This window comes from Drosophila simulans, chromosome 2R (assembly GCF_016746395.2).
Source record: "Drosophila simulans strain w501 chromosome 2R, Prin_Dsim_3.1, whole genome shotgun sequence".
Taxonomy (NCBI): Eukaryota; Metazoa; Arthropoda; class Insecta; order Diptera; family Drosophilidae; genus Drosophila; species Drosophila simulans.
Window position 1 is genome coordinate 15400747 of NC_052521.2, and position 27213 is coordinate 15427959.

Consider the following 27213-nt stretch of genomic DNA (forward strand, 5'->3'; position numbering starts at 1 on the left):
AATACTGGTGTGGTGAATTCCGCTCATTGGAGCGTGGGGAAATCGCCATCAGTCAGCTGTGTTTCATTGGGCGCGCAAACTGTGCGGCGTGCGTTTATTTGTTGTTCTTTTGTAATAACTATTTTTATGTAGTTTATTGTGCCAAAAATGTTGAACTTAAACTGCGTGATATGCGCCGAATTGTTTGGACAGGCCGACGAGGTTTTTGCCACAGTTTGTGGGCATATGTTCCACCACAACTGCCTAAATCAATGGCTCGATCGGTATACAACTCATAAGGATATTTCTCCTTCCCGACATTAAAATCAAACATCTCTTGCAGATCAAAGACCTGTCCTCAGTGCCGGAATAAGTGCACTACGCGCAACATATTTAGGGTCTACTTTAATCTAGCCAACTTGGATGTGAGCCGCATCGATGTCGGTTCACTGCAGGAGCAGCTGGACAATGCAAAGTTGTCCATGAAAATGGTCGAAAAAGAGCGCAGCAAGGAAAAACAGCATATTCAGGATCTGAAGGAAACACAAAAGAAGTGCCTGTATGCTATTGTATACAAATTGCCTTATGTACCAGACTGATGCATTTCTTATTTGCAGCAAAACCATAGCCGGTTTGGAGCAGAAGGTGCAAAAGAAGGATTTCCTCATCAGCAGCTATGTCGAGCAAATTGGCGTCCTCAAGAGTGATGCCCATGTCGTGGATGTGTTGCGAAAGGAAAACAAATCATTAAAATCACAGATCCAGGCTATGGAAGGCATATCGGCTATGCTGGCGGCTGGCTCGGCGGATGCCGACCGCTTGCTCAAGAACGAGTCTGATCCACTTGTCCTAGCCAACTGGGTGTCCACTCTCAAGAGGGAGCTGCGACAATGCGATAGCAAAAAGACGGAGCTCAGGAATGTAGTGAAGGTCGTGCAAAATGATCTGCGAAAGGAGATCGAACTAAAGCGGTATGCTCACAACATTCCAAACGTGGTTTTTATATATGATATGTGCTCATTCGTTGCAGCAAGTTGGAAGAGCGTGTTTCACACCTGGAGAGCGACCTTTACCAGGCGCAGGAGAAGGTATGATGGGCCTTCTTTAACACAATTTCGATTAAACATAATATTATCTTTTTAGCTACAAGCTTTTGAGAACAAGGCCGCCCTCTTGGGGTCACCAAATGCCTCCTGTGGTCTGAACAGCAACCTATTGGCCCTTAAGCGGGAGGAAAGGCGTACGACTATTTCGCCTACAGTTGTAAGTAGTTACAGAAAAACGAAAATATCAGCTATTTATATTTTGCTGGCCTGCAGAAGGAGAATATTAAGCGCATCGAAGAATCCACCTCCCCATATCTCAACATTAAATCCAGCAGCGTCGGCTTGGCGCATCTTCTTAATACTAAGGGTAACATTGGGCTGGCCAAGTCCAAAATATCTCCCATCAAGGGAGTCGGTGGCGGTGTGTCTATGACCAGCGGAACCATACGGAAAACCAGCAGTGATCTCAGTGAAAAGGTAAACAATAATTTAGACGAATTCCTTTTAACCATTTACAAATTACGAATATTCCTCCAGTATTCAATCTTCAAGAAGCCAAGACTGCTGCTGGGAAGTTCGAGTAGTTCCGCGTTGGCGGCCACGACGGGCTCAAATTTTGTCTACAATGGAATGGGCGGTTCTGAGAAGGTTGACCCCTTTGCGCAGCGCGCCGAGGAAGAGGGTCTTTCCACAATCAGATCCTCGACCGTCCTTTCCCGGAATGTCAACCAGCGTCTTAAAGCCGGCTCGCTACGCAACTTTAACCTGGGCAAATAAGTCCACAGCCTTGTGATCATAAGAGACTGCCCCCAGTTGGGTATTAGCATGCGATTGGTATTGAGAATTGCAGATTTTGTTAGTTAGCCAATGCATGAATTAGGCACTAGTAATAAGTTAGCAGTAAATATATAAAAATACAAAAGGCATGTGCGATCGATTAGGCGGCAATTTTTTTCTCCGCCGTGCCCGTCCATTCCTCGCGCAAGTGGACACTACAGCCGAGGTCGCGCAACGCCGCCTTGATGTCCTGCTCCACACTGGGGTGCTCCTTCATTGCCATGTTTAGTAGATCCTCAACGCCGAAGGAGATCCAGGTTTCACACTGGTTCCGCGACCGCGACACCATATTCCGGATGGCCCACGCTCCATTTCGCTGGACTATCTTGTGCTTGGGATGGGCGCGAAGTGCCTCCACGATTACTTCGGCAATGCCGGTATCGAAAAAGGCGGCACTGTGTTCCTGCACTCGGAGTGTTAGCGTAGTCACGCAGGCCAAAGCGGCGGCAACGATGTTTTCATTGGACTGGTGCGTCTCTAGCAACTGCTTTATTATCGGAGCCACGCCCTGCTGAACTATGTGTGACTTCACGGAGTCATGTCCAGCCAGGGCACGTAGCAACTTTAAGGCCTCTCTATTTAGACGCACTTCATCCAAATTCGAGCTCATGATCTCGAAGACGGACTTCAGTCCACCAGCCTCGTCGATAGCAGTACAGAGTTCCTGTCGCACAGCCAGTGTTCCAATGGTCAGCAGCAGATCAGCCAGAACATTGGGATCCTGATAGGCCGGCAAAAGTTCCACCAAGGGGATGAGCACCTCGCCTGCTATTTGGCGGGCGTGCTCGTGGGCGCAGCCAAACTCAACGCGAATGTCATCATCCAGCACTAGGAAGCGGAAGACGGCGGTCAGTTCACGCACAAGGCGATCCTTCCCTTCGCCTAAAAGGGGCTTCATGAGTTTGAGTGCGGAGGTATTCATGATATTCTGGCGGTTCATCTCGTGCATGATGCATGCCTTCTGCAGCCATTGAAGAGTCAGCAATGTGACTTCTTCACTCTCCACTTTGAGGGCCAGTAACTTAAGAACCACGGCCATGGCCTCGGCATCAAACAGATCCGGCTGCTTGTGGGTCAGGCTGTTGATCGCCTCGAGGGCCTTCTTTAAAACGGATTCGTTGGGTGAATCAGCGGAGAGCGTCTCCTCCAGCAGGGTGATCAGGGCATCGTGCGCTCCATTTTTGCCGGCCAGTACCCTATGGGCTAGAGACTTTTTGCACTCAGCATCCAAGGTGGCCAGCTGTTCCAGCAGGTCCGTTGTTTCCTCCAGTTTTTGGCCAATGTGCTCCTTGATCTTGTCCACCGTTTCGTTGATGACGGGTTGGCCGGTTTGCGGATTGACGGACAGGTCCTTGATAATATTGGCCAGGTTGATGCCCTGCAAGCATTTCATTAAAGTAAATCTACTGGATAAATGACTATGTCGACATTACTTACCTGTGCCTCGAATTGCTTGATGGTCTCCTCTTTCGCCTCCGAGGGAGTCATCGAGAACTCCACAACGTTCTCCTTCACAACATCGTCGAAGGTGTCCTGCGATATAACCTTGGCCATGGCAGTGATTCGTCTAATTTTGGCTATGCCCTTAGCAGCTGCAGCTTTAACTTTTCAAATTTTACTTTGTTCTCTCTGTAACTTCCCACACACACACACTCACCCACACGCAGGCACACAGGCACACTGTGGCACAGTTCGAATTTAGTGGCTGCGGTCACACTATCGCACTTCGCAGGGCGGTCATACTTCCAGCTGATTTATGTTCGATACATATCGTTGTACCGTTAAATAAAACTCACCATCGAACACTCAAAGAAATTGTTGTGTTAATACTAACACCGAATTTGATAGAAAATAAATTATAACCTTATTGCTTATTTTATATACGAAGAAATGCAAGATGAGAGAGATTTGGGTTTCTACATATATGTCCCATCCCTGTTGTTTGAAAACGAATGGCAACAATGCATTTCTCGCATATTTTTTATTAACATAAGTCTGTATTTTGGCCGCATGCTTGTGATTCACACTGTGTATTACATGTAAAAAGACGATTGACCATTGAAGCGTTTAAAGTTGTTGTACATGGTGCATCAGTTGCACTTCCACTTTTCTTGCAAGGAAGTTATTTATTTATTATATTTTGTAGCGAATTTAAAATTAAGTCGAATTTTATGTTGTATATTGTATCTACACTTGATGCACCGTGTAACTTCAACTTATTGACAGAAAGGAAAGATACTTAGATATTTAGATAGATAGAGAGATTGAGAGAGCGGGACACTAATGCATGCACATCTAAAATGAAAAGCGCCTTGAATTTATGGCCAGGATAAACCTAATTTGGCCTAGCCGGAAAACTTGCAGCTCATTTCCGCTTTGGCAGCTTGTAGTCGGTTGGCGGATGCAGCTTCAGGTGGTCCAGGAACACGGGCTGCATGTCCGCCCGCCACGAGATCTCCTCGCGAGCCCTAACCGGTCCATCCTTGCATGTCAGCCAGTAGGTGCTCATTAGACCCTTACCCTGAAAATGAAACAGTTTGCATGTCCACCCATCAAAAAAAGTTATTTTAAAAGTATGCAAAAAACACTGGACTCAAAAGTTAAAAAGTTAAAAGGAACGGAAATACAAAGGGCTACCGGTACGTATGAGTACTATTTATGGTACAAACATTACTCATACGCAGTGTAAGCAACTTAAGTAAGGTCCTCAAGGTTTGTTTGAATGATATTGATCGATTGCAAATACCTTGACATCGATGAGGCCGCGGTGCTCGGTACGGAATCCGCCCACCTGTTGCAGCGACTCGTGCATCTCCTCGGTGATATGTATCTTCTGTGCCTCGCCGGTGCTCTCCATTCGCGAGGCCGTGTTCACCGTGTCGCCGAAGAGGCAGTAGCGCGGCATTTTGGTGCCAACGATACCGGCGACAACCGGACCCGTGTGCACTCCGCATCGTATTTGAACAAATTCGTCTCCTGCCCGGGGAATCCGGAACACCGACGAGGCGTCCAGCAAATCAAGGGCCATTGTTGCTATCTCGCTGATGTGCTTGTTCCCTGCAGAGGCAGCGGGTCGGAAAGTTCCATGGCATAAATTACGCGCATGGCCACAAATGAAATTTAAATTAGCGCAAATCTTTTTGGGGCAGTCAAGCAGCGGGATGTTGCCGGCGGGCGGGGGTTAAATGACTGAATGACTGACAGCTGAATTTGCATAAATTACCGTTCTTCACCGGCAGACCCGATGCCACCATATATGAGTCCCCAATCGTCTCAACCTTATAGACATCATAGCACTCGATACGCTCGTCGAACACCCGATAAATTGAATTCAAGAAGGTCACCACCTAAAAAGGTGAGATGTATCTCTCATTAGTAAATGTCAAAGGAATACAAATTATGCCTAACTACAAACAAACGTGAGTGTTAGATATGTTTAAACCAAAGTTGATTGGCAAAATGATATGATGATTAAAGTGATAGTGGGACTTTACCTCCAGTGGAGTGCAATCCGCAGCTATTTCGGTGAAACCCACGATGTCGCTAAAGTAAATGGTGACTGCCTCGTAGAGCTCGGCGGGCACCTGTCAGGAAGTCAATTAGACCTGGTTTATTCCCACCCACAGCTGGACTCACCTGCTGGGTCTGTTTCAATTGCATGGCCACACTTGGTGGTAGCATTTGGAAAAGCAGCGAGTCGCTTTTACGCTTCTCCCGCTTCAGCTCCTTGGCCTTCTGGGACAGATTAAGTGCATAAAGCTATGGGATGAAGTGGGATGAGTACGAGATAGCCAGTTGGCAGGGGTAAGGTAGAAACCTGTATTGTGGCAGCGGCATTCTTAACCAGCACGATGATGACCGGCGACACTAGGAGCACCACCACCAGAATCGCAATGCCAATTGCCTCTTTGCGGTCAGCCTCTACCAGTGTCTTGTCCACGTATTCCCTTAAAAATAATAAGGTACTTAGGAATATAATATAGTGTACAATTTCCATACTTAATCAGACGTCGCAGGGCCTTTTGAAGGATTCTGAGATCATCAGTATAGTTGTTCATCAGCTCATAGTACTCAATGGCACTGCGTTCATTTGACACATTCGGATTATTCTTCAGCAGAGTGGTGCCCCTGTGAAAGAACTTCATAGAGGAATCGATTTGACCAAATTACACCAGCCTACACACATTTGTTTGGCGCGATGGAACTTCTTGGTGCTGGTGATGTTGGTGTACATGTTCTTAAGCATGGGTGCGTAGTTTAATGTGGAGTTGATCATCTCACGGGCCATGAATTCGTAACGCACATAGGATACGAAGTTCTCAGCTGTCAAGGATCCTCGACCATAGTACCTAATGCCAAAGGAAGTGGCGATATTCTGGCATTCAATGCTCTTGAGGAGGTTCTTGAACCCAACTAGGTATCTGCCAGATTTCAAATAGGACAACAAATGTGTAAGAACTTACTAGCTAGTATTTAAAGGTGTTTTACTAAAGAATTTATATATAAACTATACTCACCGCCAGACGCCGCTATTATCTGTTTCCTTGATCTGCTCATTCAGATGATGGAGCAATCCACGATTAATGGATGTGTACCAGTTCATTACCTCGGTGATGGAGCTCTCCTCCGGTTCCAGACGCACCCGATCTCTGAATTCGTTTAGTCGGCTCTGGAACTCGTACCGATTCAGCATCATCTCCCGATCATCTTCATCCTCGTCCGGTGCTGTGGGAACACTGATTTCACTCCAAGTGGTCATGTTGTTCAGGGCGTGGTCCGTATTCGCAAACCTCAAAGTGAGGTTGGCTCTGTTTTTAAAGAGTAAGGATTATTGATTTCGGAATTGTTAAAAGGCCTACCGCTGCTTGCTGCCGTTGGTGAAGATGTAGAAGGCTACTTCGGAGCGTTCCAATTGCAGGCGAGTGACCACTTTTCCCAAGTCAGTGGCGATGGTTACCTGAAATCAAAATTAGCCATTACTTAGACCCTGGAAGAGTGTGCTTATTCCGTGGACGTGTCTAGTAATATAATTTGGGGAATAACATTTCTTAGGGGATTCTTCGCCCTTCTAGTCATGTCATTTACGACATCTCGGTTGGATTGATAAGGAAGTGATAACATCAACCAGGCATATTCTCGATGTTCTAAGAATCCATATCATATAGCTGACTTATCGCTGCCCCCCAGCTGGTTGGCCATATAAAAGAGTTCCATGGGCCGACTGTTGATCAGTTACTCAAGATGTTGTCTACCAAGTTAGTTTGCTTTGCACTGGCCAGTTTGGCCTTGGGTCAATATTACCTGGTGGCCAGCGAGGAAACCGTTGCTCTTTGTCCAACCGACTTCACACAGGTGGCGGGCAAATGCCTCCTTTTCGATAATAGATGGAATAACTTCTACGAGTCTGATCGTCACTGTCAATCCCTTAACGCCGGACTTCTGAGCTTTAAAAATAAAATGGAGCTCACTGCCATCAACGAATGGCTGGCAACTGTTGTACCCCGAAACCCGGATGTCTGGACATCCGGAAATAAGCTGGGCGGAACTGAAGATTACTACTGGCAGAGCACTGGGAGGAGGGCAATCTACCTTCCCTGGCAGGCTGGTCAACCCACTCCCATCACCGGTGATTGCCTCATACTGTTGGCCAACGTCACCATGACTGCCGAAGGGACCACAATGAGCGAGCACCGCTTGTCCGTTGCGGACTGCACCAAGTGGGTACCCCACGTCTGCGAGGCCCCACTGCAAATCTTCAAGACCCAGCTTTGCCTTAACACTACGGCTTTCTTCGAGGCCAAGGTGCCCGCTTAGGTAAATTGAAGGGGCTCCTCCTAATTGGCCATGGTTGTTTGTTTTCCTATATGGTTTAAAATAAAAATTTCAAAATTTGCAAATTAAGCTTTAGATAGTCTCTAGTCAATATTTCATCTAACAGTAAATGTTTATTGTCATTTTAAGCACTTTAGCACGAAGCAAGTTTATAATATGCGCTTTTAAGTTGCATAAAAAAAAATAAAGTTATAAATTAAATCAATGTTGAAACTTCACCTTTTTTTTAGGCTTTTCGACATGTTAGCTTAGGTGTTTACATTGTATATGAATATTTTAAAAAAAAATTAAAAAGTGTTAAATGATATGTTATCTGCCCTCTGTTATTATTATTAGTTCTATTGCAAATCTTTGAAGTTCTATAAGATCAAATGACTTTAAGAAAAAAGGACAAACAAATGAGTCAGAAACCATTTGACAGGTTTTATAATCATTTGCCAGCTACAAGGGCAATCCCTTTATTTTGAACAAGGGAATTCTCCAAAACAATTTAAGTATCCCCTGTAGTCAAGCGATTGTGAATTTTTACTACTACTATTGATAAGAAAATGATAACTCCATCCACGCGAATAGTTTACGAGTCCTTATCAAAAATATAACTTATCGCTGCCCCAGCTGGTTAGCCATATAAAAGGGTACGAGAGGCCAGGCGAGGGTCAGTTACCCAAGATGTCGTCGACCAAGTTAGTTTGCATCGCACTGGTCAGCCTGGTTTTTGGCCAAGTTTATTTAGTGGCCAGCGAGGAAACCATTGCTGTTTGTCCCACCAACTTCACCCAGGTGGCGGATAAGTGTCTCCTGGTGGATGGTAGTTGGAAGAACTTCTACGAGGCGGATCGCCATTGTCGATCCCTTAACGCCGGACTTTTGAGCATTAGCAATCCAACGGAGTTCAATGTCATCAACGAATGGCTGCCGATCGTTGCACCCTACCAGCCGGAGTTCTGGACATCCGGAAACAAGCTGGGCGGAACTTCCGATTACTACTGGCAGAGCACTGGAGAGAAGGCCCTCTACCTTCCCTGGCAGACTGGTCAACCCACTCCCACCACCGGTGATTGCCTCATACTGTTGGCCAACGTCAACATGACTGCCGAAGGGACCACATTGAGCGAGCACCGCTTGTCCGTGAGGAACTGCACCAAATGGGTACCCCACGTCTGCGAGGCCCCACTGCAAATCTTCAAGACCCAGCTTTGCCTTAACACTACTGCTTTCTTCGAGGCCAAGGTGCCCGCTTAGGTCAATTGAAGGGTTTTCTCCTAATTGGCCATGGTTGTTTGTTTTTCTATATGATCAATCGTTTTTATATGAATACAAACATTTATGGTTTAAAATAAAAATTTCAAAATTTGCAAATTAAGCTTTAGATTATCTCTAGTCAATATTTCATCTAAAAGTAAATGTTTATTGCCACTTTTAAGCACTTTATCACGAAGCAAGTTTATAATATGCGCTTTTAAGTTGCATAAAATAAAATAAAGTTATAAATTAAATCGTCATGTTAGCTTAGGTGATTACATTGTATAACAATATTTTAAGAATAGATTAAAAAGTGTTAAATGATATGTTATCTGCCCTTTGTTTGTTTACGGCAAAACATTAGATTATTAGTTTTATTGCAAACCTTTGAATAAACAAATTAGCTTATTCTATAAGTTCAAATGACTTTAAGAAAAACGGACAAACAAATGAGTCAGAAACCATTTGAAAGATTTTATAATCATTTGCCAGCTATAAGGGGGATACCTTTATTTTGAACAAGGGAATTCTCAAAAACAATATAATTATCCCCTGTAGTCAAGCGATTGTGAGTTTTTACTACTACGACACCTTAGTTGGATTGATAAGAAAATGATAACTTCAGCCACGCGAATACTTTACGAGTCCTTATCAAAAATCTAACTTATCGCTGCCCCAGCTGGTTAGCCATATAAAAGAGTTCGAGTGGCCAGCCGAGGGTCAGTTACCCAAGATGTCGTCGACCAAGTTAGTTTGCATCGCACTGGTCAGCCTGGTTTTTGGCCAAGTTTATTTGGTGGCCAGCGAGGATACCATTGCCGTTTGTCCCACCAACTTCACCCAGGTGGCGGATAAGTGTCTCCTGGTGGATGGTAGTTGGAAGAACTTCTACGAGTCGGATCGCCATTGTCGATCCCTTAACGCCGGACTTCTGAGCATAAGCAATCCAACGGAGTTCAATGTCATCAACGAATGGCTGCCGATCATTGCACCCTACCAGCCGGAGTTCTGGACATCCGGAAACAAGCTGGGCGGAACTTCCGATTACTACTGGCAGAGCACTGGAGAGAAGGCCCTCTACCTTCCCTGGAGTGCTGGTCAACCCACTGCTACCGCCGGTGATTGTCTTACACTGATGGCCAACGTCACCATGACTCCCGAAGAAGCCATATTGAGTGTGCACCGCCTCACGGTGAAGCCCTGCACCCAATGGGCACCCCACATCTGCCAGGCTCCGTTGCAAATCTTCAAGACCCAGCTTTGTCTCAATACCACAGCTTTCTTCGAGGCGAAGATACCGGTTTAAGTCAATTTAGGAGGTCCTAATTGTTCGCTTTTAATAATTCAATTATTATAAATTGCCATAACTAAAAACTACATTTTAAATAAACTTGAGCAACTTTTCAAATGTGTCGGAGTATTTGAATATACATTTAAATTAGTGCGTAATGGTCAGTGGACGAAAATAAATATCTAAGAAATCCCTTAAGTTACCTTATCATAAAATAATGAATTAAGCTGGTAAAGATAGTGAGTTTTAAGTAGTTTTATCTTTGGGAAGTGGCTTAAATGTAGAATCAGAGAACTTTCCTTATCTGAGTATTGAAATGTTCTGTTTTTTTTTTTTTTTTTATTTGTTTATTGTGTGTTTTGCATTCTAAGTACGTGACCCCATTCAAGGACCACCTCCATAGACCACCCACATTCTCCTCCTCATTTTCCGCACTCCTTCGCTTGCCATTCCCCATCCTGCATTGGCGACTGTCGCTGCATAGCTGGCATTACGTCCTTATCAATTCACTTTGGCCTCCACCGCCTCATCCCCTTTGGGTCATATATGTAAGTACGTTCAATACTTTCCGTTCTCTCTTCCATATTTCTTCGCATTTGCATTATGGATAGATGAAGTGGGCGATGGGCCAGAGTGGGCGGAAGGACTTAGTTGAGTGCCTGGCCACCAGCTCGTGCTCCGGAACCCTTCACAAGGACTTCCATGGCACTTACCTGAGCAAACAAACCATTTCAAGGTTTCCCTCGATGGTCAAGTGAACATTGAACAAGCTGGACATGGGTTCCCCCTATCATCTACATACTTGGCGTTTGATTGAATCGCTGTAATAAATTATAATTACGCCTCAAAGACACAATTTCCGGGTCGCCTTCCCCTTTGTTTGCTTCTTTTCATCGACGCAGCCACTCGGCCAAAGGAATCCAAGCAACTTGACCCAACCACCTGCTCACCTGTGTCTCGATGTCGGCCACAGCGGAACGGTATTCCAGGATCTCTTGCAGTGTCACCGATGTTTGCACAATCAATGCCAGTATTGGTATAAATGGTAGTATTATCATCTGGAAATGGATTCGCATGTCAATGAGTAAATTTTCGCTTACAGTGGGCTTGAAAGTTCAAGATTTGGTAGTTTTAAATAAAAGGTATCTTTGAAAGTCGGTTTTAAGTAGACAATATAAATAATTATTTAATTGCTTGTATGAAAGCAACACTTAAGTTAACTAAAAAGGCAAAAGGTGTGTTTTACGGGCTTTTAACTCATTGGAAGGAGTTAAATAAGGAGTTGTATATAATTGTTTTGGCACCCTTGACCCACTGTGCCATATATTTTCATTTGCCATCAATATGTGCTCGGAGGAGAATGAGTTCGGACCAATCTCGGCTTTATCTGGAACTGATACCGAGCGGTAGTGGCAATGCCAATGGAATGGCACAGTGGGTAAAGGCGGTAAAGGCGGCAAAGGAGGCGTGATTAGTCTTTATCGTGGCCCGCTAATCGCGACATTCATTAGACGCACTCTGTGGCTTCCCTGGCACGTGACTCTGACCAGTCGTCCTAATTAAGATGCATACGCTGGCGCTAATTTATGCTGCTCCGGATAAGTTGGTCCCTAGGCACCTGTAGTGGCGACCAGGGCCGGCGGATAAACTCACCTGCATCAGCTGCAGGCGCCGACCCGTTTTTATGGCCGGATTACGGGCGGCGGCATTGCAACATCTTCCACTGCCCCCATTCGATATATCCTCGGAACTAATCGAGCGCACGGAAATTTTATCGAGCTGCAGATTGTGATGTGTGGGCACCAGGAGCAGGCCACCCTCCCCCGATGGATTCACATCGTCGGTTGCCGTTCGCGCTTCCATCGGACGGTTCGATTGGCAAGTGCTAATGTCGATCTTAACGCTGGGGGTCGGCATCCTGCTGCCGCCCGCTGGGCAAGGGCTAGGGTCAGGGTTCTCGCCGGACTTGTGCGCTTTTCCATTTAGCATATTGCTGATTGTTCAGGCGAGGATGTGTAGTGCCAGTGCCTCATAAACCCGATTGCTGCACTGAGAGAAAATGTCGGACATAGGGTCAATTTCTATGTTGCAGAAACTCCATGCTTGATCATATTTTAAATTATGACTATTATCAAAATATAAAATTATTTCAAACCAAGGAAAAACTGTAATGTATTTATGTTTGTATTGAATAACCCTACGAACTAGAAGAAGTTGGGGTAGGCTTTTTTTCCCAGTGCACTCGAAGAGCAAATGTTACTGGGACTGTACATAATTGTTGCGTGTTCAATTTGTATCTGATAGTTTCACTCCGGCGACACTTGTTGAGTTTCAATGGGGCCGTAATGAGCAGGACTCGTAAAATAATTGCAAAGAATGGCATATAAGCACATATGGGTGGCCGAACCACGCCCCCGCCCCGTTGCCGCCCATTCGCTGGCCGCCAAACAAATGTCAGGACGTCGGGACGTCAGGACGGGATGGAGGACGACAAATTTGATGGATGAGCAGCCAAGCAACCAAGCGTTGCGGACCGAAGCGTCAAGGGTGGCAGTTTAGCTAAGGGGTTGGGGCTTTGAGTTTAATTGAAAGCACATTTGATTGCTGCTCCCCGGGCGGAACAAGGGTTTTCGTCCAGTGTAGCGCCAAAGTAAACAATTTGCGCGATGGCCTGAGTTTTTGTATCTATGTGGACACACATCCTTTGTCCTTCTTGTTGTATCTGTTGTCGCAATGTCCGATGGTTGGTTGACTTTCCACACTTATCATGAGCAGCACATTTATTGATTAAAGTTTTAATTGCCTACACACTCGGAAATAATTAAAAAAAAAAATAAAAACAAACTCAAAAGATATGTGAATGAAATGCTATTATATTCCACATCTGTAACGTATTGTGCGGCTTTATGTGCTATTTCCGGCAGATTCCTAATAAATCGCCCAGCACGCACATAAAAAGTTTCTTTAATTTTTATTGCACAACGCGGCGCATTAAGTTCACACACAACAATGAAAAAAATTCAATTATCTATTAGCGACAAGTAGGAGGAATGTGTCGTTAAGTCCCGCAATGTGAGTTTTCCGTACGTGGGAGTTTTCTCCGTATTTGCCGTATTTTCCTTTCGGTTTTCGCGATTGAATGCGAGGAGCGCCCACAGCCAACTGAGCTTAAACCTGTTGAGTTTCGACTGTTTATAGCGAGGGTCCTGTGGGAACAGGACCCACCCACAAATACAGCCGCAAACCCCCCTACCCCCCGCAGGACTGCGCACACGGGACTCTGTTATCACGATGTAAACTTTTATGAACTGTAATCTCTTGCACGCAGAATTGATGGAGTTTATTGCTTTGCTACATATTTGTGTGTTGTTTCATTTTTAGCTGTTCCAAAACATTTTTATGGCTTCACAATAGCAGTCAGTTAATTCATTTTAAGCTCGTCTTCATATTACATCCTAACTTCTCTGAATAATTAGTTTCTTTTGATTTTATGACATGTTTAAACATAAGATCAGCTTTCAGTTTCATACAATGTACACTATCAATTAGTCAGTATTAATATGACTATCATATTTACAACTCAATAAATGATTTCGTAATATCCTTTTAACGGTTTTGTATTATCTACATTTTTATTTACAAGGAAGCCCTACACTTTAATTTTTACATAAAGTTACATAGCCCTTAGCCAAGACGCAAACCCTTTGTAAATTTGAAGTATAGTAAATAATTATGAAGGCTTATATTATTCAAAATAATTAATAAGGATAATGCAAGATAAGTCTATATAAAAAGCTTTTAAGTTACATAGTGTACAAAAAATGAATCTTGTTTTCTGTTGTTTATCATATAAAAATCATATCAAAAAAATATACAACTAATGCAATGTTTCAAAGACATCAATTGAAATGTTATTCATAAAATAAAAAAATGAAAGGATAAAGTTGTTGAAATAGTCGCTTATCTAAAATAAGTTTTATATAAGATTTAAGTTAGCACACCTTTACACTTTTTTAGTCGATTACACCCCAGTTCATTCGTATTAATATTTCTTTGACAGGTCGTTAATAGCTCAGAATTCCCGAGATCGGCCAGACTTTATTTAGATATCGAGCAGCATAAATCGTACTTTGGCAACTCTGAGCGTTCCCATTGACCCGCCTCTTCGGAGCGCGGCCATGAGATCATCCAGCCGAATCGGCATAATGCCCGCCTCGAGCTAGCGACTTTCCAAACGAAAAGAAACAGCCGGGCATTTGCATAACTAGCTGTAAAATTGTTGGAAATTAACAGCGCAGGCGCGAGCGATTGGCTGGAATCGAGGTTCCGAATCGGAATCCGCAAAAGCCGGCGTTCCGAACAGAAGAGCAAACCAGTTCTAGGCGCTGGAGAATAAAAACAAAACCGAAAATGAGGAGGCACTGCTGTTGGTCGCCACCAATGGACCACCTTGACGATCCCCCCTTGCGCAGTCCACAACGCATCATCTTCACAATTCCGGCTCCATTACCATCGCCATATCTCCTCCCGGGGAACACAATTGGATCGGGTAACTTTGAACTGGTCGGGTGTCGTCCGCCATGGTGTCCAAATTGATGTTTCAATAAAGCCAATAAATTTATGACTAACGAACCAAGTAAACATTCTCCCATGCCGATTGCCCGTTCCCATTCCGGTTGACAAAGTCGCCGAGGAGCTGGGGATCTGTGGCCACAAAGATTTCTTTGGCGATTCGGGCAGCTCCGGCACCGAAGAGATGGAGATGGTCGAGGTGTAACGGTGACAATGAGTAGGTGTCGCCATTGGTGCCACTATGAATTAATTTGGACAATTTATGAGCCAATCTCGTCGTCCGACAACTGGCTAGGAATGTGTTTAGGGGGCCATCACGGTGGTCGCTTGTCGTTTCGTAAATTGAATTATAATTTGATACCCAACTCCCCGACTCCCCAACTCCCCAACTCCGAGGCTAGACATCTGGGTGTTCCGATCGCGGAGGCATATATTACCGATTGATCGGGCCACATAAATCTGACACTAGCGACACAATTAGCACGGCCTTTTCAGTCCCCCGTGACTCTGGCTGTGACTGCGACTGCGACTGTGATCGCGGATGCAGCCACCCAAAAGTGACAGCCGCCACAGCAAAATGTACATAAATAGTTCGCATTGCTATTGGCCCAGCTGCGAGATAATGCGTAGAGTGCAGAAAGGAAGTGCGGTTCTAGTCGCAGAGGAAATACCCTTTTTTCAATAAATACTCTCCTTTAATGTTTAAATACAAGGGATTTAAAGATATCTTAATCAATTCCCAACAACTCAATGGGGAAAATTATATCTAAACCTTTACTTTTGAAAAAATCTTCATGGACAGAAGTATACCTATAAGGTGCAAGAAGTTTCTTTAAACTCTGCTCGAATTGGGGACACCCTCTGTTAGAGCATCAAGCAACAGCCAAAAAGCGGTGGTCAGAAACGGTTCTGTTCGCATGCCGTCGCCTGGGCCGTGGCCCCTGAAAATGTCTCATTTAAATAACTTGCATGCATTTAGTCATACTTTTGCCCCAGCCCGCTGCCATTTCCCCAACCCTCCCCTCTACCAGGGACAGCTACCGCTTCCCCCCTCCAGCGCACAGGCATGCGCCTCTGGGCAGCCAGCGAGGATGTGGGGAATCAAGCAGCGCATCGCGACGTCAACTTAAGTGGCCAACGGAGGTAGAACAACAATAACAACATCGAACACAGCGTGGCGTTCAGTGCTGCGAATTTGGTTATGGAGTTGGCCAAATTTCAAAAAAAGTTCTAAGTTTCTTTGAGTTGGGTCTTAAAATATGATATTTAAACATATTTAAGCATATTATTAACAAACTAATGCAATACTGCTTTAAATGTGGATATACCAGTTCTGAACATTTAGAAGAAACTCTATACACCATAAAAACCAAGTTTATATTATATTATATATATTATATAAATTGGAAGACTCTCTTCTTAAAGCAACGAGTTTCGATTGTTGTCCTCAAATAGTTGGCATCACTATCAGCGATTTTTGAGCGCATCCTTGGCTCTTTGAGTGTCGAGTATGCAAATCTTGCTATCCATTGCCATTCCATGGTTGCCATTGCACCCTGCTCCTCGTCGCGGAGCTTTTGTTCTTTTCATTTTTATTTACTAAACTTGCTGCTGCAGTCACTGATCGATTTCGTTCACGTCACTTGCAGTCTGCTGTTGGTTTTGGCTGAACTTTCAATTGTTCTCGGATCGATAAAGTGGTACATGTGTAGGGCCAGACACCCCCGTGTATATGCACACATGTGTCTAGATATATGTATGTATATATATTTATAAAGTCTGAGCCTTGTTCAGTTGACAAATTCTCGTTGAGCCGAGTCTGAGTCCGAGTTTTAATTAATTCAAATGCAATTCGAACTCCATGGCGAGTGATGTTGGGCTGATTGAAGCTGAAGGCCAGCACGTGAGTGGAGCCACTGTTACTTTTTACCCACCTCCCCACTTTTTTTCAGGCAGATGCACTGCGTCACTGGTGCACTGAAAGAATAAGACTTTATGATTTAATAAAGAGAAATAAATTTAAACTAGTATTATCACTCCATTTACATTCAAATATGAAGATGACTATGTTAAATGCTTAAGCATAAAACCTTCGATTTTTTTTAGACAAATTTTATTATTTTAATTTAATAAAAATTATAATTTCTCCCAGTGTACTCCACACAAGCAACCAGACAAAGCTGCAGACGGACGTTCATTCAGTAAACGTAAACGTTTGTGATTTGTAACGATTGTGCAGTACATAAATCAGTCATGGATTTATTGCAAGAAATGAAATTCGCCGGCTGCTCCTCAACAGCTTCGTCTTGGCTCGTCTTCGCCATCTTCATCTTCGTCTGCAGTCTTCGCTCTGCGATCTTCAGTCTTCAGCGTCGAGTCTTCAGTGTGGTGGAGTCTTCAGTCTTCAGTCTCCCGATTGGTGAACGTTTGCAGCGGTCGTGAGTGGCGCTGCGTGTGGGTCGCATAAATTTCACGCTTTGCGCAGGCGCTGCCACAAATCGATGTTCTCTTTTGTTGTGCTCCCCTTTACCGCCCCCCCCCCCCCCCTCTGTACCGCCACACCCCGCGGGCCAACGAGCACTTCTCGAGCGCGGTTTTATGAGTCACGGCGCGGTCTATGCTCGTGCTTTTATTAGTGGTGCCAATTTATTGGTGTCCAAAACCAACTCGTATATTTAAAACGCTAAAAATAGCATGGCAATAGATAGTAATAAAACCACAAGCATTAAAGTGGCCCCAATATAATATGTTTATGTCTACTAATCAAAAAAGACTACAAAAAAAAGAAAGAAAAAAAACTTGTATTAACTTTTGGCAGTTATTTATTTAAGTTGATATTACTGTACAAATATGACTATACTTTAAGGTTGGTTATTGACATTTGGCTACATAAAAATGTTAAATAATACAATAATAATATAATATATGTAAGAGTGTACATCGACGTATATAAATAAAAAATATTACAGCAAATATTTAAAACTCTACTGAAGTACCACATATCCAAATGACTTATTTTATATCTTATTCAAATGGTCTGCGACTATAAAATTTGCATAATATCTTTTCCCATCTGCTGCAAATAAGCCAGTTAAGCAGCACTGCATTAGCTGGGATCCTGGCTGTTGGCATACCCGTTGCAACCAGGAAATGGGGTGGACCACGGAGCCATGGCCATAGCCCAGGCTGGGCATGAACCGCTTGGCCGGCTGGGCCCTAACTGCTGCTGCCCTCCAGCGGGTGACCATTAGGACGCGGCTTACTCACGAGTCTCAGGTTTTTAGGAGCTGCTCCAGCCGACATCCCCCTTGGAGCGCTGGACACGCAATGCCGCTAATTGTCTACTAAATGCCAAACCAGACTGAAACACTCAAATGCCGAGTACCCGATCCGGGGTCCAATCCAATCCAATCCGGCTGAAAACGAAACCGAATCCGAGGACAGTCCCAACGAATTTATGTGCACTTCGCATTTGCAATCATATCAGATTGCATGACAGTTCTCAATTACTTTTGGCCAAACAAAACGATTTCAATTGCGAAATCGACGGAAAACGAAATTTTGCTACGAGGCCCGCCATCAAAGAGATGTTTGCTGAGAAATTATGTAAATAGTTTGAAATTTAACATTCCAGAAACTGGTATTTAACAATTTAAACTGAACAAAATAGGTACAAGCACATATTTTTTCAATATTCTTCAATATATATTTTTCCATTAATAGAATACAATAAGTAAGTCTAAGCCGGTCTTAAAATTAGAGATTGTATCGAACATCACCTTAAATGTGTTAAAAATAGAATATATTTTGAGTTTTGCCTAACTGATTTGCAAAAAGTTTAGCTTAAGATATGTAAATTTAAGTTTGGTCAAAAGTCATTCTTAAGTTCTTCGCATCTCATTCGAAGGAAATAAATCAGTCGAGCTAATTTACATTCAAGGCTGATTCCCTGATTAATGGCTCCCTTTGTCCGTATGCATATGGCTCTGTTTAGCGATAAGTTCGTCATTCCAGCTTAAGCATTCAATTAAAAGACTATACTTTACCGATCTTTAAGGAGCTACGCCTCCGACAACCTGCCCGTTTCTGCTCCAGACTAATCCTTAGGCGGGTTCGATGCACTTTCGATTTCCCTTTTAATTCATTTTTTTTTTTTGGACTAACCATCTAACCGTTTGGCGGGCTCGGTACCGTTAGCTTTTGGCCCGAATCGAAAACTACAATGTATAATTTATGGCCTGCAGACTTGGCCTAATCCCTGGCCTAATCGTCTTTGCCCTGACTTCTCCCTGCCCACACGAACGATAGGGTCCACTCACCTCCGCTCCTCTGGCCATCCGACATTTTACTTTCTTGGCCCGGCTTTTGGCGCTTTATTTTGCTTTCGTTTCACCTCGCTTTGTGTTTCGTTTCATTTTGTGCCTTCATAATTTATTATCGCCTCAAAAGCATCTCAATTATGGCTCCTGGCCAGACATGAAACCATCGAAGCGCGGGCTCGTATCAGTGGGGAATACTACGAGCTGGCTGGCCGCTATCTGCATTCGTTTTCTTAATCTGCCGGGGCAATTACAAAACTCTTACAAAACTCTTATTCAATTAAATTCGCATGATGCTGTCGCGAGCGGCGTGTAAATGCTACCCGCTGACCAAGTTCGAGATTTGGCAACAGTTTATCCGTGTAAAGAGCTGGCCGAGATAAAGACAATGCTCTCTACACAGCAACAAAGTAATTAGTAATTAATAAAATAGCATAAATAATTACAAATCTATTTGGTTTATAACTCAAATTATATGCATTTAAAAATTAGCCAAAATCATTAGTACATGTGTCACGACTAAAAACTTATATTTTTAACTGGGTATCAGGTTTTTTTGCGTGTAGCGTTCCAAGGGGCGTAGGAGGCGTGGCCGGGAGCTTACACACAGAGGCGGCTTCAATTTCATCCTCGCAATCGTGATGTGCTTTTGATTGCCCCAAGCCGAGCAGCCATGATCGTTGCCGCCCCCCAAAAAACTAAAAAAGCAAAAATCGCTGCCATTGTTGTCAGCTCCTCTGGTGTTCTTGCCACCTCCTATTTGCAACTCCCATTGGAACTGCACACTTTTACTTTCGGAATCTGCCATTGGGGCTTTTCCATCCCCAATATCAAGCCAACTACCGCCGGAACTATAAATTCGAGTGGTGCGTCATTAGTGTCCCTCCATCGGGATTATCGCAGACAAATTGTCGTCATGTCTGGCCAACGAGGGATGCATTTCAATTTATTTCGGTTTTCGGCTATCGCAGGTGGGCAATGAATGAGTGCCTTGTGGCATGTGCCGCATATTTTGAATTGTTTCCCTTGGCCGCTGGCTGATTTATGCATTTTTCGCTTCAAAACTCAAAACTTGACAATTCATTAGTTGTCAGCGGGTTGAATGAGCAACAAGTGGGTATGCCTGATTGGATAGCTCTAGTGCTAGTTCGGCCACCTAGATACCTCTTAAATAATTATAGAAAAATCCATGAATATGTGTGGTTGAACTTATGAAATTTAAGTTTTAAGAAAGGTAGTTATGTTCTCTTACCAGTTACCATTAAATGTGTTTGGGTATATAACCCCCATGTCTAGTACTCCCTTGCTAATCTTTAAGCGGTATCTCCAATAGGAACTACTCCTCAAGATGAAGACGAAACATTGCCCCCTTATGACATTAGATATTCCAGGCAGAGACGCTTTGCCTAGCCGGTGACATTTATTGTTGTTTTCCTGTTGGTGGCAACAAAGACATACCTCCGCATACATAACTCATTCGCGAGTGAAGGCGATGACAAACGGCTTCCATTTCCTCATTATCGATTGATATCTCGATACTCCCGACTGCCCAAATTCGCTGAGGGACAAGCTGGACTCGTACATGGACGATGGCGATTGAGGAGGCGGGGTTTGGGATGTACATATACAAGTATATCTGACAGAAGTATGCCAAAACTGCAAAATTCGTGTATTTCGTTTCATCGTCGGTAAACGGCCCAAAGAGAACGAGGATTTCGGTGACTGAAATGCGCTAATTACACGCACTCCGGCAATCGTTAATTGAAGTTGTCAAGCGGGGCATGCCACCAAATATGCGCCGCAATGCCAATGCCAAACGATCGGGCGATCAAATTCGCGGGAAATCAAAAGCGCATGGGGAAATGGGAACTGGGAACGGACGGACAAGCGGGCGATCTCTGGACATGGACACAATGTTGCAGCACCAATTATCCGCGAATTGAGCTAAAACCAACGAAAATGCTGCCGACCGGCGAATGGCGCCATTAATTATCGCAAAAAGGGATGCATTTCTTCATAATTAAGCGGGTGAATGACACACCGAAGGCAGCTGTATGTCCACTGTTCGGTAGTGCCCAGTGCTCCAAGTGCACCAAGTGCTCCAAGTGCACCGAGTGCACCCAGTGCTCCTCCATTAGTCGGAGTGATGCAGCGGCTAATAGAGAAACATTACTCATTCCCAGCTGGATATCGTCGAGTTCGCAGCGTGTCTGGTCGTAGTTCTGCGGTGGATCGAGGCGAGGTCCGAGCCCACAAATAGGGAACCAGTGGTAAACATGCAATTGAGAAATTTATTAAAAATCATTTTCATTAATTTGGTTATTTATGCCCAGGATCAAACATTCAATTAGGCTGATGTTATAAATCTCGTATTCATTTTTCACATGCTACAGCCACGCATGGTTCCTATAAATCACCGGCAAGTGCACAGCGCACTGGCACTGCACAGATGTCGCGCACTGTACCCAGCAACCGACTGGCCTGCCTACGGCTCACGCACAGTTGCAGTTGCAACAAATTAAAGGCTATTTACTATACCAACAACTATTTGGTATCCAAAAGTTACCCCTTTATATGTCTCGTTTTTTTTTCTTCGCTATTTATTTATTTATTGATTTTCATTTTGTCTGGCTGGCGGAAAAGTCAAGCGAAAGGTTAAAAGTGATTTCACCTCCCGCTGGCTTGTAACAATGTCAAAATGCTTTATGATTCGATTTTAAGTCTTGCAATTTTTTATTGGATTTGTGGCTTATTTTCATGGTTATTGTTTTTACTGTCATGTTGCTGGGCACGAAAAAACGAGAGTAGCAAGATGCACAAAAGACGATAAATGCAATAAAAAAGGTTAAATCAAAAATTGTTAGGCTGGCAAACGAGGCTTGAATGCTCTAATGAGTCTGTTAGTTTTCTTACTTACTTTATATTGGAAAACATATAAAATACCTTTTAACTTTTATCTCTTAAGATACTGTACATAAATTTCTTATTTGATATATATATATAGCGATATATTTAAGTTAAATTCCTTATAATTAGTTAGCGAACCCTTGAAATATTTACCCAACTGCGGATAGTGCAGCATTTCTCAAGAAACCCACGTACTTGGCTCGGCATAGCCCCCAGAAAATAATCGAAGACAACATAAAATATATTGACAACGGCAGATCAGTTAACGAATGGCAAGCGGTAACAACGAAGCCAAACAAATTTGGGACATTTGTTGAACCTTCGAGCTGACCCGCTTGGGTAAAAGCCGCAGCCAGACCAGAAGGAGCCCAAATTAAATCAGAGCCCCAGCTGCAGGAAGCCGGCCAAAAAGCGGAAAGCTGACGCCCGACCATGGCTTATCTCCAGTTGAATCGACTTCGGGTGGGCAGACCAGATCGCGGCGATCATGCGGGGGGTATGGTGGAATCCGGGGCGCAGGGCTGCTGCTCGCTCACATGGCTAGATCGGAAAATGAAGCCGGCTGCCTTGGCCGGGCCAACCTCATCATCAAAAGCTCAACCGAAGTGGGGCGTGGCGCAGCCTTGTCAGCACGATCAAGCCTCCAAATCGCTGCCTTGTGCAATAGGCTCTATATAAATGTTATTTTTCCATGTAATAAATTGCATAGAAAACATAAATTTAATTTATAACGCCCCGCGTTGCCGCCGACGTCTTGGCAATTAAGACGTCACCTAATGGGCGCGAGCGAGAGCGACAGCACTGACAACATGGCGTTCGATAATCGCCGTCCCGCTCCACCTGCGAAACAATTATTGGCGCCCGAACAGGCCACTTTTCGCACTCTCACATTTGTCAAGTGCGCGGCCAAAGAAGCCAAAGTTGCGCCCTTGGCCCTGTGGCTCTTCATCAGGACATTCCACTGAGGGAGCAGTCCATGAATCGCAAAACTATAAGTATAAGTAAGTAAGTTAATCATATGCATAAAATTCATAGAATAACTATTAGTATATAATATAACTATTTAGTATATAATACAAGTTTATTGAAGTAGTTATAATCTGTAATGCAACATATTCGAAGTAACCAGTTATATATTCTGCTGCATAATTTCTCTCAGTGCCACTTGCCTTGTTTTGTTTGGTTAGCAGACCTTTCTTTCCTTCAAAACCATAGCGTTCTGCGCATGCGCGCACTCATATTCCTTGTACTGGTGTTTGTTTTCTTATATTTGCGCTTGGGCTCGTATTTGTATTTGTATTTGTCCTCGAAGCAAACTGTGAATGCGCACGCTCCGCGTTGATTGATGGCATTCATTTGCCACTCGGACAGGGCTACATTAATATCAACAGCGGCCGCCCCAGCCCATCTTCAGACGCGACTTCGTCCTTCCCCGCCCACTGTGCAATCATCATCCCAAAGGGGCGTTACAGTTGTCCAAAGGGTGTGTGTGTGGGGGTGGGGTCGTGGTCGGGACTTGGGGCTCGGGGGCACGCATTTCAAGGCTTTGTGTGACTATGACTATTCGCTGGCCAGAGTGTTTGCATAGCTATCCACGATCCCAGATCAGGCGCATGTCCAACTTGAAATGATGAAGTTACCAATTGGTTGAGTTCCAGGAATTCAAGCATTGCTTTGTTATTACATTTGATTTGCAACTATATATTTGTTCTTCCGTGAACTTTTAATACAAATATAATATTTGTAAAATTAAACTCAAGAAAACTTTCCATACTACCCGCTGCCACAAACTCGCCCATATGTGCACATCTCACTCGATCCACATCTTCCTGGCCTCCATCTTCATCTCCGTCTCCGGGCCACAATCATTACTCACTCGTGCTAATCCCAGAGACTCCATTCCATTCCGCTGCGACCAAGAAAAATCACATGAGCGGCATTTAAAGATTTGGGGCGAGTGGCTCAGTTGGGGCAAATGGAAAAGCTGCAACTGCAACTGCAACGCAAGCAACTGCAACTTCAGAATTTGCAGCCACACAACGGCAACGGCAACTGGCGATAAGCAGCTCGGGAAAACTGAGAAGCCGAGATGGCAATTGAGTTGTTCGCCAGCTGGGCCATCTGGCTTTGACTTTGGCTCAAAGGAGCAACTGAGGAACTGAGCAACTGCAACTGCAGTTGCAACCGCTGATGATGTTGCTGCTCCTTGCTGCTCCTAAGCATGTGCCGGCCGTAATGGCGATGCATTTATTAAAGGCTTTTGTGCGTGCGGGCTGTTCCCCCTGCCACCATCCAACTGGCCAACCTCCCTGGAAAGCTTCCCGCTGGTCGGGTACGCTCACTTGCTTAATCCATAAATGGAAATTAATGGTTGGCATAAGTGTGTGTGTAGATCCGCTGAGCCTCTCAACTTGGCTAATGGCGCTGGCTAACGGTACTGCCTGAGTGCCACTGCATTTGCATTTGGGCCTGCAAAAATATTAAGACATAAATGTCATCAACAATGATACCAAAAGCAGGGGCGTAGGGGCAGGGTGCTTAGCTGGGGGCAAAGGCTGCGTGGGAGTATGAATTAATGGAATTAAAGTCATATATTATTAATCATGATAATTTGTAAGGAATATATATATCTAAAATAATAACCATATTTTTTATTATAACACTTATTTAATGAGCCACAGTATTTAAAATATTCCATACCACAACTTACAAATTTTTTTTAAAATATTAGCCATATTTTTAGATATACAAAGCAACCTATCCTCCAACACCTAAACGCAAAAACATTCAGAGGAATGATATGAGATTGTGCTAACTTAGAAGCCCTATTTTGTGAATATATTGATTTTCGAATGGATGAAAATTAGTGAATGCTAAGCCATAAGTGGGGAAAACTGAATAATCAAATCAAAATGAGGCAAGCAGATAAACGCCCACTGGCCATAAGGAACCGAATGGGGATCCCTTTTCTTGGGTCATTTAGATGGCCGGACCAAGGAGCGTATAAAAAATGATACCACAATTTATGGGCGACATCTAATGGCGTACAGATGCAACTTAGTTGGCGGATTTGCAGCATCTGCTGCATGCAACGCAATGCAACAGCAACTGCATCGGCAGCGAGTCTCATAAAACATAATCAAGTTCACATTCAGAGAGTCTCAGACGACCGACTGAAACCGGGCGACAATGGCAGACCACATCCTGCCTAGACGTTCCTACAATCCTACGCCCTCTCCCGGCAAATGTAGTCTGCGGACCTCCATCTCCGGCTCTATGCAAGATTAATTTCCAGCCATATTGTCATATTCTGGCCATTGCAGCTGCCGCAGCCGGCAGGGCATATAAGTTTTATAAGCGTTTTGACTCCATTAACTCTCCGCGGCAAGCTAATTTCCATAACTTCTGCGTGGCGTTGTGGTACCAGCCCAATTTATCAAATTGGTAAGTGCGGCGAGGTGTGTATTAATTGTCAGCCATTTGGCATTTGGCAATCGAAGAAGGGCGGCTGTGTGGGCGTAGGCGTGGCAGTGTCGTGTGGGAAGTGTTGAGTGCTCCATTTGGAATGCGATCTTAATGGAGGTCTAATTGAAAAACTCTCTCTGCGGATCATTAATTGGAGCCTCGGCCATTGAATGAAGGTTAAGAGAATTGCTCATAAAAGCCATTGAGCCCGAACCGGTTCGCTCTGCTAACTAAATTGTTTTGAGGGCAATTTATGTAAATTTTCGTCTTGTTGTGTTGCCTTGTAACATTTCCATAAGTATTTCGTTTGTTTGCTCGAAAAACACTTTTCTTGGGGGCCCCTTAGCCAAGTTCGTTGCCTAAGTCTTTTGTTTGTCCGCCAGCGAGGAGACCACACACACTCACGACGCTTCGAAGGCATTGATTTCACTCACTTACCAGGGCCCCCTGAAAATGAAACAAGCCCGTTAACAATTTGCACAAAACATTTGCGGATCCAGGGAAATACACCCTGCAAAGGTTGTAGAATGGGGAGCGGGTGGAGGAGGGGTGCCTGTTCGCATTCAATAAATAAAATGTCAAAACAATAATGAAATGAATTATGGCCGCGCATCAGACCGAAGTCGGAGAGAAGCTGCATCATGAGGCAGGACGGCGGTGGCGGCGGCGGCGGCGTGGGCCTCCATTTGCAGTTGGACCCTGGTCTTTCGAGCATCGGGCAATTTCTGGACGCTCTTTTATTTATTGATTTCGTGCGTATGCACAATCAGAGGCTCGTTTGGCTCGGCCCTGCGGCATTCTGCACTCCGAGCTCGTAATGAAACAGAGTGGATTATCCGTGGCCTGCTAACGCCGGCGGAACGCAATCAAAACTTTCGCTGCCAATGCCAAAGTCAGAGCCAAAAAGCCAACTGAATCAACTGAACCAACTCAACCAACAGTCAGCAAACAACAAAAAAAAATGCAATTATTTCGATAAAAATGACCGTTTACTGTCGTTTTGTGGATATTGGGAGCCAATTTATGTGCCCCGCCACTCAGGTGGGAGGGAAGTTCAGGGCAGGCAAACATGGAGCATAATTTTCTGCAATATGTACGATTCGGCAGGGTCTTTCCTTTATTTTGGCCATTTAAACTGGGTCAAGGAAGCGATTCAATTCAGAAAATATGTATTGTTCGGTAAATGTTTGGATGTTTTGAAATAACCAAAGAGAAATCCAATGCAAGAAAGTATTTCTTTTTCCATCAATAAAATTATTGATGAAATTAAGGAACAAAATTGAATTGTATTTTTGAAATGTAATCAATAGCTATGTAGTTATACTTAAAATTGATGTAGAGACTTGACTTGCTAACTAATTCTTTGTTGAGCTCGAGAGAAATTTGAGCGTCTGTCTTGTAATTAGCTTGGTTGTAAAAGATTCCCGTTTTCGTTTGTTTTTTTTTTTTTTAGTTATAATAAAACCCATAGTTGTAATACATTGGTAATAAGGAGTTGACCAATTCACCTTATTGTTTGGCATTTGGAGTCAAACAGCTGTGGATCAACGGGGATTTCCTCTTTTATTGATAGTTATCGCATAATCAATGGATACAATAATCAAAGCCAAATTGATATTCTCGAAAGTTAACGATGGACAATAAAACACCCAACTTCATAACTATGACCATAAAAAGTTGATTTGATTTTTGTGTCAATTTAAAGCCATATCCAAAACAACGG

At 43.9% G+C, this 27213-nt stretch overlaps 6 protein-coding genes across 7 annotated transcripts; 4 read left to right on the forward strand and 2 right to left on the reverse strand.

The window, feature by feature from the left end:
* Positions 1-16: 16 nt before the first annotated feature.
* Positions 17-1962, forward strand: LOC6735067 (E3 ubiquitin-protein ligase TRAIP). The gene is made up of 7 exons (XM_002082008.4): positions 17-263; positions 323-538; positions 597-950; positions 1010-1067; positions 1123-1242; positions 1299-1502; positions 1563-1962. Exons 1-7 carry the CDS (start codon positions 148-150, stop codon positions 1800-1802), a joined length of 1308 nt encoding a protein of 435 aa, XP_002082044.1. The 5' UTR covers positions 17-147; the 3' UTR covers positions 1803-1962.
* On the reverse strand, positions 1839-3566 carry LOC6735068 (armadillo repeat-containing protein 6 homolog). The gene is made up of 2 exons (XM_002082009.4): positions 3300-3566; positions 1839-3240 (listed from the first exon to the last, which is right to left on the reverse strand). The coding sequence occupies exons 1-2, from the start codon at positions 3414-3416 to the stop codon at positions 1963-1965; spliced, it is 1395 nt and encodes a 464-aa protein (XP_002082045.1). The 5' UTR covers positions 3417-3566; the 3' UTR covers positions 1839-1962.
* Positions 3567-3813: 247 nt separating this feature from the next.
* Positions 3814-13452, reverse strand: LOC6735069. Of its 2 annotated transcripts, none has more exons than XM_016181650.3 (13): positions 13315-13452; positions 11881-12276; positions 11178-11285; positions 6722-6819; positions 6380-6670; positions 6047-6283; positions 5862-5990; positions 5680-5809; positions 5499-5621; positions 5357-5446; positions 5086-5209; positions 4609-4919; positions 3814-4383 (listed from the first exon to the last, which is right to left on the reverse strand). In XM_016181650.3, the coding sequence occupies exons 2-13, from the start codon at positions 12214-12216 to the stop codon at positions 4228-4230; spliced, it is 2133 nt and encodes a 710-aa protein (XP_016028357.1). In that variant the 5' UTR covers positions 12217-12276; positions 13315-13452; the 3' UTR covers positions 3814-4227. The 2 variants fall into 2 exon arrangements, with proteins under 2 accessions (XP_016028357.1, XP_039147754.1); XM_039291820.2 differs by having other exon boundaries at positions 11881-12271; positions 13315-13367.
* LOC6735070 (ladderlectin) lies at positions 7077-7859 on the forward strand. The gene has a single exon (XM_016168397.3). It carries the CDS (start codon positions 7104-7106, stop codon positions 7674-7676), a length of 573 nt encoding a protein of 190 aa, XP_016028358.1. The 5' UTR covers positions 7077-7103; the 3' UTR covers positions 7677-7859.
* Positions 8325-9267, forward strand: LOC6735071 (C-type lectin 37Da). Its single transcript, XM_002082012.4, has one exon. It carries the CDS (start codon positions 8364-8366, stop codon positions 8934-8936), a length of 573 nt encoding a protein of 190 aa, XP_002082048.1. The 5' UTR covers positions 8325-8363; the 3' UTR covers positions 8937-9267.
* LOC6735072 (C-type lectin 37Da) lies at positions 9626-10339 on the forward strand. Its single transcript, XM_002082013.4, has one exon. It carries the CDS (start codon positions 9670-9672, stop codon positions 10240-10242), a length of 573 nt encoding a protein of 190 aa, XP_002082049.1. The 5' UTR covers positions 9626-9669; the 3' UTR covers positions 10243-10339.
* Positions 13453-27213: the final 13761 nt, after the last annotated feature.